This window comes from Mesitornis unicolor, unplaced genomic scaffold, assembly GCF_000695765.1.
Source record: "Mesitornis unicolor isolate BGI_N332 unplaced genomic scaffold, ASM69576v1 scaffold22135, whole genome shotgun sequence".
Taxonomy (NCBI): Eukaryota; Metazoa; Chordata; class Aves; order Mesitornithiformes; family Mesitornithidae; genus Mesitornis; species Mesitornis unicolor.
In genome coordinates, this window is record NW_010187941.1 from 15,596 (window position 1) to 29,036 (window position 13,441).

General features: G+C 46.3%; 1 protein-coding gene across 2 annotated transcripts in view; it reads right to left on the reverse strand.

Moving 5' to 3' along the window:
* Positions 1 to 9,281, reverse strand: part of SMOX (spermine oxidase) — a 24,303-nt gene extending 15,022 nt beyond the window's left edge. For both annotated transcript variants that reach the window (XM_010185628.1, XM_010185627.1), the window contains exons 1-2: positions 9,043 to 9,281; positions 4,016 to 4,242 (exon numbers count right to left, since the gene is read on the reverse strand). In XM_010185628.1, coding sequence (XP_010183930.1) covers positions 4,016 to 4,242; positions 9,043 to 9,250 — 435 coding nt within the window. In that variant the 5' untranslated portion in view covers positions 9,251 to 9,281. The remainder of the gene's footprint in view (positions 1 to 4,015; positions 4,243 to 9,042) is intronic.
* Between the last annotated feature and the right edge of the window lie 4,160 nt (positions 9,282 to 13,441).

Sequence of the window (13,441 nt, forward strand, 5' to 3'; positions counted from 1 at the left end):
TATGAATACGTGGCAAGCACATCTCACCCTGGGGAACCTTGCAGTGCTGGTGCCCCCTTCCTCTGAGAGCCTGACCAAAGGGACTGGAGATGACCCTGAGCAGTGCCAGCCCTACACAACACATGGTCTAAGAAGGATAATCTTAAAATAAGAGTGGCTGGAGAGCTGTCCTGCCCACAGCAGGCTCCATGCCCCATCTCATGGTTGGCAATGAACTGACAGAATCACAGATCAATGCATGATTGGAAATCCAGGTAGCTTCTATGCAGGACCAAAGACCTTCCTTGAGATATTGCTCAGGTTGCTGGTGGTCTCACAGAGGAGGATTTGGGTCACCTCACTCACAAGCTTGTGATAGATCCCAACTGACTTCACAGCAGTGCAACAGCCTCTCACAGGGCACTTTCTGTTACAGAAATGAGGAGCTGAGCAGATCAACTGCCTCGCTTCCTCGTAACCAAATAAAGGATGCTGTGAGACATCCCAACAGCTACTAAAGATTCAGGCTACCACAAACAAAAAGAAGCAAAACTTGTACTGAAGTAGAAGAAGTCAGCCAAAAAAAGGCTGGATAAGTGCCTGGAAAAAGTGTAAGGACCCTCCAAATGAAGCAGCAAGACAAAGCCCTGGAGGTACCGGGGTGCCTTGCCTTTCACACCAGGAAAATTCAGCACACAGAGACCTCAGCGTGCCAGGGTCCAGCTTCAGTGATTCCACGTACCCAAGCGAAACACTCAAGGGAGACCCTCTGTGCTTTGCATGCCCTAAAATTCAGTGTCCAGATGACAAGATAAGTGGGGATGGAGAGGTCCAGATGGAGAAGCAGAGCTGGAGCACACGGCAGCAGCAGCAGCACACAACGGGCAGGGTGAGTGCATGGGAAGGGAGCCGGCTGTGCAGGGGGGGGCAGGCATCTGAAACCCTGACCAGTTTAGCCCCGTCCATTCAAGACCACATTTTCCACTGTTAATGCCAGTGCTCTGTGCCTGATTAAGCTTTGCATCCATCATGTGGTTGTTGGTTGTTTTGGTTGGGGTTTTTTTTTCGGCTCAGGACAGCACTTGTCACAGCTTTTGCTGTCTCAGCCTCTGCTGAAGGGGTGATGCAGCCTGAGAGATGAGATGATGTGATGACAAGATTGCTGTCCCAAGACTTTGAGAAGGGTCTGGGAGCTCCTACAAGGCAAAGGAGGAGCCTGACCTCAGGATTTGGGCATCTGTAAGATGGCTTTTTATCCTGGACAACTTCAAGATGTTTTAACAAAACCTCTCAACAAACCTGCCGCCTCAAAAAATCAGAGATGCAGAAGTGGACCAAACTCCTACTGTTCCTCCCCAGTACTCATTTCATCAGTTAAAGAAAGAGAGCACTGGCCAAACAGCATGAAAAACAAGTGATGGAATGGACTCTAGGGAAAATGCAAAAAAAATGCTGGTGGGGGAGGAAGGAAAAAAAAAAACCACCAGAAATGCACCAGGAAGACTCAGCACGTGTAAACAGAAACATTCTCTGCACCTTATGCCTGAGGAAAAGGTCCCCAAATCCACACACCTGCTGCACGTGTCCCCGACCGCCCACCTGCCGGGACGCTTGTATTCCACACAGTCATTTTTAACTGGAGATTTTCAGGGGATCACCTTCATTCCCACTTTTCCTATGCAGCACAGCTGTCTTAAATCCCTAAGGATGGTCCACTCTGACACCCCAGAAAGGCTGGGACAAGAAGCTCAACAAAACCCCAAGCTGTCCCCACAAGAAATGCCAGCGCACGTCAAAGGACGGCAGAGAAAGCACGTCCCCAGCAGCAGCAATTCAGAGGTTGGCCGATGTCCTCTGCTTGGCTTCAGCTGCCCCTTACATATTTTTTAATCGCAAATTGTAGCTGCAGACATCTTTACAGTGCATAAATGTGAAAGCCTTTTCTGTCTCCTAGCGATAAAGATATCCTGCGGCAACGATAAGCTAATTACGTGTTGCGTCAAGGAGATTAACTTTTAATGCGTTGTTCTCCCCTGTCACTGGCTGCCCCCCTTCCTCTTGCTTCAAAAGACAGGGTAGATTTGCCAAATTAATCATTTCTAAAACACTGGCACCTTGTTAGGGCCTTTACCTTATCGGCTGAATCTCGAAGCTAAGTAGCTCTCATCTTTGCATTCTCTTCTCACTTCGGAGTCTCCTCTCGTGTTGGAGACAGGATGATCACCGAGCCCTGCACACAGCCTGGCCGTGTGCCATTTACAGAAATAATGCTGCTCTCTGCAGTAACTTCACTTACTCCCTCTCTCTTCTTCTAGTCTTAGCTGGTGTTTATCTTGCTCTACACACATCTTACCTGTCTTGTTTTCCTGGCTGGGTCTGGTTCTGGTTTTAATCCAGAAATAAGTTGTTCAGATTTTTTTAATTATTATTATATTATTTGTTTAAATAATGGGTAAAGCTTTATATATTTTTATATATACATATATATATGCATATACATCTAATTTTTTAATATATATTTTATATATGTGTGTGCGTGTATATAGATATATAGATACATATATGTTGTATATGTATATGTAATCATCTCCACCTGCATTTCTCCATGAATTCCCTCCCTGCCCTGAGTTGCTGAACATCTTCCATGATGAAGTTTCTTTGAAATTCCTATGACCCCTCTCACAAATTGAAATTATTTTGTGGCATCCCACTACAGATTCTGGTTCAGAGCCCCAGTGTCTTTCCAAACAAAATAAATTCCTTATTTCTGCTCCTCACCACCAATTCTTGGTAATACCTTACAGGCCATAGTGACTTTTCCCTTGATGGCTTTCTAAATGCTCATGGACATATTCTTAAAGAACACAAGAGCAACCTGAATCCAGTGTGTGCTTAGCCAAGTGTCAAATACTGGTGAAATCCACTGTCAGAGGAAAATGTGAAGGTTTAAGGCACGGCTACAGCCTGATGAAAACAGTAATTTTACACAACCCACTGAAAGATCACATTACCTGGAGGACCAGACATTCTGCACTGACCCCCTAAATGTACTTCATGACATTAATAAGATGAGGGGAATAATTATAATTCACTTTGGCAAGCCTCCTCCTTTCACTTCACTCCTCCTAAGGCCAAATCTGCCTACTGCAAGCAGACAGAACTAATACCCATCTTTCGTATGCGTTTAACACACAAATTAGTAAGAAACTCCATTTTCCCTCTGGCAGAAACACTACGACGACAGCAGCCATGCCAAGTCACGTGAAAGTGAATCTGACCCTTTTTGTCTAACATTGGCTCATTGCCTCTTTAGCAGAGGTTAATCTTTCCACTAAAAATGCATTTTCACTTCCATCTTCCAGGCTTCTGTTTCGTATTTTTAGGTTCTGTGTCTGTAGTAGTCTGGTTGGGTTTTATACTGTTTGGCTCTCCTGTCACATACTGAAGCCCTCATCCACACCAATTGAAGAGAAGGTCACTGAACATTAAGAAAAGAAGCTAAAATAAACTTGAACTGAAGCCTGTGCTGGTCTGAATCCACCAGAAAAGATGTTCCCTTCCTTCTGGTGCAAGAAAACCTGCATTTCCTACGATGCTGCGCTGACTTTGGCACACTCCACAGCACACTCTGGTATTTACAACGTTACTAAAACGTCACAGGGCTACAATATTTAGCTGGTTGTTGCTAAGTTTTGCGTTCTACTTTGTTTAGTAATTCGATCCCTCCATTACCCTTTTAATTAAATAGCGACTTTCTAGAGGGAATGACTGGATCTCCCCAGCGACGGTTGCTGGAAGTGATTTAAATTGATGACAAATGTGGAAAGATCGTTCTTCCTAACAACACTGAGTTAATCCCACATCAGGGACACGTTGGGTACAGTTATGACAGCAAACTCAGTGTAGAATTTTGGTGAAGAAATTAAAAGATATTACCGGTGCTCTACCTTTGCCCAGTACCCAGAATGTTGTAACTGTCAAGGGATCCCAGTGTTTCAGGCAAATCTACAGCCTGACCAAGCAGCTGAATACCAACCTCGTTGTATAAATCACTGAATTCTTCAACCACATCTTTCGGGATCCTTTGCCCGTTGTTGGTAAGATGATACGCCACCCCATTCTTGGAGTAAAGACTGATCCGTCCGACGCTTCTCTCGCCGTCAGTAGTCTCTTCAAGTAAACCATTGTCTTCTGCTAGATGATAGACTGGGTTTCCATGCGAACCATGAATCCACGTAGCTCCCAGTTCAAAAGTGGCGTGCCCTGCGGGGGAGTAAACCAAGCAGATCAGTTACTGAAGCCCATTGTTAACCCTAAAGAAAATGTGCCAAAGCAGAACAACTGCCTAAGGACACCAGGTGTTTCAACATCATTTAAGCGAGCTTTCTCTGTTAGACAAAGGCAACGCCAGTGATCTTCAAGCCAGTACTTCAGGATCCAAGTTCAGACAGTGCTGAAAGGATGGGATGTTTCCAATAAAGAGACATTGCAATGACACACCTCTGATTTTTCAGGAGAAATACAGAATATTCTGGGTTTCCAGTTGTTGTCATGGTTGTTGCCAGCTGCTACCTGGCCTTTCTAAATCATCTTCACTAAACCTGCGCTGAAGAACACGATCAGAGAGCAGAGGATGTGCTGCAGAACAAGCCAAGCACCAGTGAAAGGGGTATGGGAAGGAAAACAGCTGTAAAAAGCCACACTGTGCTATTGCAAAAAGGACACAGAAGCGTATTTACATAAATATTATAGTTGCAGGGAAAGAATAGAGTACATAAAGACTTCAAATATGCACCGTATTCGAGAGGAGGGGATGGATACCCAGACACAGGAGGCACGTAGGCAAATGGAGATTGCCCCAAGATAGCAACATTGACCTGGATACTGAACCTTGTCCTGTGATTAAAAATGCAGGTTATTTACAAATAAACCTCAGATCAACTGCAATATAAAAAGGCATTTCCATTTCCCAAATGAGTCAACAGGTTATATCTGATTATTTATGCCTTTGAAAATGTAAAATCAGGTTCTTTGACACCAAACACATTTGGTCTTCATCACCTCTGCCTGCAAAACACAAAGAGCTTGATCAGCCCAGGCTTTCCCTTCCTTATAACTAATGGGGTTTGCACCAGGGCTCCGACTCTAAACCAGTGCTACCACAGCTGGGCTGATAGTGCAGGGAGATGCTCAGCAGCTGAAAGGAGCTGCCAAAAATAAGCTTTGGTCACGTCCTCCACCCACATTTTTTACAGATTCTCCGAAGTTCAAAGCTGCCTGTTTTAAAGTCTGACGAAGCCGCGCTCTCCTCACATCCCAGCCAACGCGGCACCGTGCAGCTCGCTCTGCAGAGGTGCGCGAACGCCCGGTTAAGTGGGTTAGTTAATCGGATCCTGCTTGACGGAGAGAGGATCATGCAGTTACCAGTCATCAAATGCTGTTTAACATGTAAATGTATGCTCAGGCAGAAAGACGCTGCGGCGCTACGCTGTAACACAGGCAAGCTTAATGGGTGAAAGCTCCATGAAATGCTGCCTTCAAGGGAAGCTCCACGTATCTTGTTTTACAAGCAACCACCTCATCATTAAGGAATGTGCTGATGCCCTTCAAAATACGCATTACAGAACGTGAGAGCAGATTTCTCTGCGTACCCAAAACAACGTGTGTGCTTCGGGGTCCGCAGCACCGAGTCACAAACGCGTGAATATTTAAGGCGCCGAAAAACTGCCACACACTTCCAGAGCAGCTGGGCGAGCGGAAATGCCTGCTGCAGGCTGGCAGGCAAAGGTACAAAGCTCATAAATACTGCATGTGGCAGTCACCTTGTTAATGCAATCCTCCTGCGAGTCATCGCATGCCAGAGCGGCAGCGGGGACGCTGCCTGCTGCTTTGTGTCAGGAGCTCGCTCTGTCACACTAACAATCCTCTTCCTCTTATTTATGGGGCACCTGAACCTTGAAATAAAAGAATAACGCCTGCAAGTCCCACTGTATTGACGCTCGGTAACAATTTCGATGTGTTCCTGGCTCTCCTGTTTTCGGTAGCTGTGTGGAATATAATCAAATACCAAGACATTAAAAATAGTCATTCGTGCCTGTAATGCTTAGAAACTTGCTATCTCACTCCCAAGCAGAGAAGGCAGCTGTTGCCTAAGCGTAAGTTACATGAGAAGTGATTTTAAAAGTGTACAATTAAATAACGTATTTTCAAACAGAGACAGCTAATTTACTTTCAGGGCCTTAAAAGATTTTAGTTTCAAGTATTAATGAATCATCCAGTACATCCAAAATATTAAAAGAATCTGCTTCCTATTCTGTGGATATAATTACTGAGGCACAAGCAGCAGTCAAAACAAGCCTATGCACAACAAAATACCATACCAGCAATTTTCCAAAGGAACGCACAGATTGTGTACCAAGCCTTCTGAATACACACAGGAACTTTCACATTTCCCTTTGCAGCCCTGCCTATGTCTTGGGCATCCTGTCGTGATGTATCTGCAGTGGATACATATGTTACAGATCAAGAAACACTTACAGCCCACAAACACACAACCCCCCTGATGTTACAGATCAAGAAACACACTTACAGCCCACAAACACACAACCCCCCTGCCTCATCTGTGCTAGAGACGACGAACCGAACCTCTGAAAATCCAAATTATTCCCCTGTGCTGAGTAGCAACATAATCCATGCAGTTGAGGGAAAATACAGTCCTCTGCATGACACAGTATGGCTCAGTGAGAGTGGAAAAATTATAATATAACCCTGAGAGGCTGCCACCATGGCTCTGCTAAAGATTTAAACTGGATCTTTAGAAATTTAACAATTAAAGGCCATTTAGACAAGCAGATCAAAGCACTGTACATTGAAGACCTGGAAGAACCACTTCTGTAACAGCTTTTTGTAAGCTATAGCCGGTTCAGAGAGATGAGCAGGTCCTGCACACCCCTTGCTGCTTCAGGGAGTACAGAAGAAGAAAACACAGCCCAGGATGGTGCTGCCCTTCTGCCGTGGTGCCAGGGAGGATGGAGGTTCTGATTACAGCCGCTTCTGAGGATTTCACCACCCAACAGAGCTCCAAAATAGGTTGGGTGAAGTGCATGTGAATGTGGAGGGTAGAAGATGGACCCACTTGAGAGAGCTGCAGTCCATACCCCCACGGTGTAACTTTGATAGTTCAGAGATAGAAAGCTTGTAGTTTCAAGAAAAGTATTAAAGATTAAGACTTCGGATTCCAGTCCTCTGCTCTGCAAACCTCCAAACTGCAAGACCAGACTGAAAAGCCTGCTCATCTTATACCAGTTAAGAAATGTTCACGAACAGGAGGCAGATACCCAGCAAATGCAAAGATAGGAGTAGCCAGCAAAGGTGTTCAAAGGGGAGAGATCTGCTCCCAATGTGAGTACAATAAAAAGTATTACACAGGTGCACTGGCAAAATGATATATCATTCCCTGAAGATTTCAAGCTTTTAACACTTCCCTCCTCTCACAGACATGATCCAGGGTATTTTTAAACACAGGGTATTGTGAGCAAAGGACACACTTCCCATCCTAACCTCTATGCCAAGTCTCGGCAGAATGTAAAGTGCCCTATTCAAACACGGGAGATTACATTTATCCGACTGCCTTTTCATTCATTTCCCTTCTGAAAGTTCATAGGACGCTGCTGTTTATTTACTGGGGCGAGCTGATCGAGTACAATACAGCAAGTGATGTAAGCACCTGAGAAATGACAAGAAAAGAGGGCACAAAGAGGCCAAAGTTAATAAATAGAGAATGGGATCAGAAACAGAAGCAGCTAATGGAAGTCAGGAAGGTAATTCAGTCAAAAAGCGAAGAGCTTTTTGCCTCCTGCAGAGAAGAGACAGGCAATGCCCTTCGGGATACCAGGGGAAGTTTCGTGCTGCAAAGGGTAGCGTTTGCTCCAGCAGTTTTGCATTTAGAGATCTTACAAGCCTTTCCAATTGACAGCAGATTAAATACCCAGTGTCTGCACCTCAGTTACACACTGGGAAAGAAAGCCACAAAGGTAGGAAAGCTGCAAGTCAGGATGAAAGGAGACATTGAAGAGGTTTTTCCAGCAGCCTGATTCACAGTGGGCAGTGCCCTCCACAGTAAATTAGCTCTAGGGAAATGAATGGGGCTATTTGTGACACAGAATCGCCTGGAGCTTGTCCCTTTGCGAGCAATGTGAGTCACTGCGAAACGGCGGGGAGATTCACTGACTGCTCCTAGGCAAGAGTCGAGCTTGAAAACGTTGGTGGAAACTGTCTCATTCACAGAATCACACAATCTCAGGAGTTGGAAGGGACCTCGAAAGATCATCCAGTCCAACCCCCCTGCTGGAGCAGGATCACCAGACCAGGTCACACAGGAACAGTCTCCACAGGAGACTCCACACCTCTCTGGGCAGCCTGGGCCGTGCTCCATAACCCTCACACTCACAAACTTTGGCCTCATCTTCAGCTGGAACCTCCTATGCTCCAGCATGGGACCATTGCCCCTTGTGCTGGCATTGGACATCCCAGAGCAGAGCCTGGCTCCTTCCTCCTGACACTGCCCTTTCCAAATGGATCCCCAGGAATGAGGGCACCTCTCAGACTCCTCTGCTCCAAGCTCAAGAGCCCCAGCTCCCTCAGCCGCTCCTCAGCAGGAGATGCTCCACTCCCTCCATCATCTTTGTGGCCCTGCTGGACTCTTTCAAGCACCTCCCTGTCCTTCTTGAGCTGAGAGTCTCAATGCCGGGATTTAATCACAGACCTGTTACATAGAGCTCTTCTGAATGAATAAAAACCATCACTGAGGTCTTTCATTTATAGAAACGTGGTTTTGGAGCAGCCCCCCCTCAGAAAAGATGCACAAGGCAGCTCAGCTTCACCCACCCACCCTGCAAAGAGCCCAAGGATACGTTCCTGACACCATCACACCTCAAACAACCTTCTGCAGGTTGACGTGGACTGAAAACCCACGTTTCCGAGGTCAAATCAACCTCAGAACCATACAAAGCCTGGCCAGCGGGATTACGAGCTATTACACGACTCCCAGAATGCCGCTCTTACCAAGATTCACACTTTGCACGCGGCCTCCGATGCGGTCGGTTGCCTCAAGGACAGTTACATCCGTGAAACCGCTTTCCAGGAGCGCTTTCGCTGCGGACAGGCCTGCAAGCCCAGCACCGATAACTACTATTCGAGGCTGTCGTTTTCTCCGTAGGCCACTACTAAGAGGATCATCCGTGCTGTCTCCAGATATTTCACAACTTTGCATGCCGTCCAAGCTGGCTTTCTAAGGAACCTATGGGAAAAAAAAAAGCAAACAAGCGCGTTCAGGGATCTCGGCTCCAATTTATGCTCTGCAGTTCAAAATCCTAAGGAAGGCTATTCAAATAAATTTTTAAAAAACAATGCAGCAGGGAAGAAAGAAAAGTTGTGACTAAGACCCAGCCTTCGAAATGGGAAGCATAGGAAGGATAACTGAGGTCAAACTGGGATGCAACAACGTTTTGGCCTGGAGCACCAGGATTGGAAACTCCAGAAATCTCCACCCTCTTGTATCATGTAGACTATTTCCAGAGAAGTCAAAGGATTTTCAAGCTCCCATCTCTTTATATAACCTCCAAAAGCGGCTATTTTGTGGTAAAGACACTAGAAAAATAAAAGGAAAAGAAAAACCACATGCCCGGTGCCGACAAGCTGCACAACACGGCCACGAAGCTTCACTGTGCCTCTGTGGCAACCGCAAAGGATAAGGTTCAGATGGTGTAACTGCGGGACTGGGTAAAGAGGGTTCAGCTCAAAGCACGGAGCTCAACCATCAAACCAATCATTATAGAAACGGTGCAGGCACAAAAATGGTTCAACTGATGAAAGCCAACAGGGGACAGTTCAAAAATTCATAGCCACAGCCTCTCCTGCCACATCAGGGTCTGCCTCAGCCTTCGATGAGGAGAGGTTCAAACCCAAACCAGTCCTACCCCATCCAATCCTACCTCCACCTACCCCACACCTCCAACTGCTCCTCCAAGCTATACCCTATTTTTTTTGTGCAAACTCCTACAAGCCATCTTTTTAACTGTGTATACCCTTAGCTTTCTGGTCCTATCACTTTATCTTAGTCTGTGGTCTGAGGTCATGGTTAAGGATAAACCTTAACCAGACACCACCAATGTAGGATGTCTTCGTACATGAATATCAATGTCCAGTCCTCTTGTTCTGGGTAGGTTCATGCTCGCCCTCAAGAGCATGAGGGAACAGGGTACAAAGACCCATACTCCACCAGGCCCACGAAGACATCAGTCCTGACCTGAAGAAGAGAAGGCTGAGGGGAGACCTCATCACCACCTCCAACTGCCTCAAGGGAGCTTGTAGAGAGGTGGGTGCTGGTCTCTTCTCCCAGGTGATGGGGGATAGAACAAGGGGAAACGGCACCAAGCTGTGCCAAGGGAGGTTCAGGTTAGAGATAAGGAGGAAGTTCTTTACTGAGAGGGTCGTCAGAAGCTGGCACAGGCTGCCCAGGGAGGTGGTGGAGTCACCATCCCTGGATGTGTTTAAAGAGCGGGTAGATGAGGAACTTAAGGATATGGTTTAGTGGGTAGACAGGAGCGGTTGGACATGATGATCTCAGAGGGCTTTTCCAACCGAGCGATTCTGTGATTCTGTGACCTGCAATGAACAAGCACACAGCCCAGGATTCATCAGACCCTGAATCACTGATGCCCAATGACTTGGGTAAAGCTTGGATCAAGTTCACCCATGACTCCCAGCCTTGTCCTCCCTACCCATTGCTTACCGAATGCGGAGCAATGCAAGGCGCTCATGTGCTGCTCTACCCATGGCCAAGCCACTGGATGCACCTTTTGAGACATTCCCCAACCTGCCCAACACTTGGCCAGTGTCAAAGACTTGTTTCTCTCTTTCATCACCAGGAGTAGACTCGAACTTTTGCACTTGAGACACCACTGGACTACTGCAGTAAATGAACACATGTACTAATGAAGTACAAAGCAACAGTGGTTTCATTTGGAGAGTCCCTTTTTTTTATGGGTTCTTTAAGCATTTATAGACACTGACCAAGCATTTCCTGCTCTCTGTAAGAGAGGTGACACCAGACTGCAGTCAGCAGTGATTTAAGCAGTGCTATAAAAATTAAAGCTTCTGGAGCTCTTGGCAATTATTAACCTGGGATTACATCAATCACCTCACTGTGTTCATCTCCTGACTTTACTCATCTGGGAGAGAGGCGTTTTGGTCTTTTACATCTCAGTCCACTCTGAAAGGGGCATTTTCAGAATGGGTTAAAATGAATGGAAATCTGGGGTCCCTCGGGAGCTCGTCAGGAACTGCTCCATGATGTGTAGACTAAATCCTCAGCAGTCAAAGGCTGGTATAAAAGACCAGACCACTCCTCAACAGACTCACATGACACACACCACAGAGATGAGGGACAACATTCTAGTTAAAAACTGAACCCCAAAAAAGCATCACTTTGCTCTATTTACCACTGCAGGACAATGGCAAGGAGCTGGGTTTCCTACAATGAAGTATTTTTTCCATCATCTTCTCTCGAGGTTGAGTTAAGCCACTGCATTTCTTGGGCCCCATCAATCACCAGTCCATTACCTCCCCTCCCAAGCACATCAATGTGTTGGCTTTTAATCTAACAAGATAAAAAGATACATTTCTCTGCGTTCTTTTAAGATGAGCCCCAAACATTGGGATCTCTGCATTCAGAGCTTCAGTAAAGTCCACCACTGGGACATGAAGGGCAAAGCAGTCACCAAGGGGTACATAAGAAGCACCACAGTAATTCATATGGGCGAGTCTGGGGCTGGTTCAAAGAGAAATGATCATTTTTTGGCAGCACCAGCTTCCAGTATAAGTCCAATAATACAGGTCCAATAAGGTAGAGCTGATGTCCAGACCTCTGAGCCCAACAACCCTGGGACTGCTCCCCCTTTCATTTGCCACCTCCTTTTTGAATCCCTCTGTACTTCTGGCCTTCACAATGATTTTGCGGTGAGCAGCTCCACGGTCTGTTAATCCTATGCAAATATTCATGTCCTTTTGTCAAAACCACTGACGACATTCCCCAAAAGCTACGTTACAAGAAACATCAAACAGCCATTCCCTGTTCACAGCCTCCTCGGTGCTAAGGACCTACGTATATGATCCTAGACATCTCTTCTTCAAGAGGAAATAAATCTTAATCCAGCGAGCCCTTCCTTGTCTGTGAGCTAACATAAACCCACAGCTGAAACCAATCCTATTAGAAACATCTCTGGGATTTATTACAACCCATAGATACCCTACAACACCCACCACTTCTCATCCAGTCTCCAGATAACACTTTGATGCACAAATTTTAATCGTCTCAGTAAAGAAACACCCTTGATGCCATCTACATCCTATAGCAATTGAACCGGTTTGGCTCAGTTCTTTAAGCACAGCTTTCCTAATCCTGGCTTTGGAGAACTCACGCGAATTCTTCACGTGAAAGCTTCAAGAAAATGCTTTACCCTCTTGTTTCAGCACTTTAATACTGGATTAGGTGACCTGTCTAGACAGAGGAGAAAATAACAGGGTATTTTGTGTGTACTAAATCCCGATTTAGAAACCACCCTTCCTTAGCCAACAACCTTTACCGTATGATCGGCAGGGGAAGGCAATCAAAACTCAGCGAGAGCTCGGCCGTTCCAACCAGGACATATCCTCCGCTGTGAACTGAACAGACAACATAAATATATGAGTCCCCTCCACACTTTATTTCAGTGTCAATTTTACACTCTGTTAGGCACATAAGTAAGACAAGCACATAAAACACGGTCTATTATCTGCAGTGCTCTGCCTTCAACACGTGCCAAGCCACCAGCCAGGGCTCAAGCCAGCGAATGTTACTGGCTCCTCCGACACAAATATACTTTGGCTTTTTGCTTTTTCTTCATTGCCAAAAAAGGTTGATGCTCTTTTTTTTTCCCCAAATCACAGGTAAGAGGTGCGTTAGCCGGTGTACTGTGCATCTCTCCGAGGCTGTCGTTTTACTTTAGGAGGTGATCATCCCCCTGTACTCGGCACTGGTGAGGCCACACCTCGAGTGCTGTGTTCAGTTGTGGGCCCCTCACTAGAAGAAGGATGTTGAGATTCTGGAGCATGTTCAGAGAAGAGCCACAAGGATGGTGAGGGCTCTGGAGAACAAGCCTGATGAGGAGCGGCTGAGGGAACTGGGCTTGTTTAGCCTGGAGAAGAGAAGGCTGAGGGGAGACCTCAGCACCACCTACAACTGCCTCAAGGGAGGTTGTGGAGAGGTGGGTGCTGGTCTCTTCTCCCAGGTGATGGGGGATAGAACAAGGGGAAACGGCACCAAGCTGTGCCAAGGGAGGTTCAGGTTAGAGAGAAGGAGGAAGTTCTTTACTGAGAGGGTCGTCAGAAGCTGGCACAGGCTGCCCAGGGAGGTGGTGGAGTC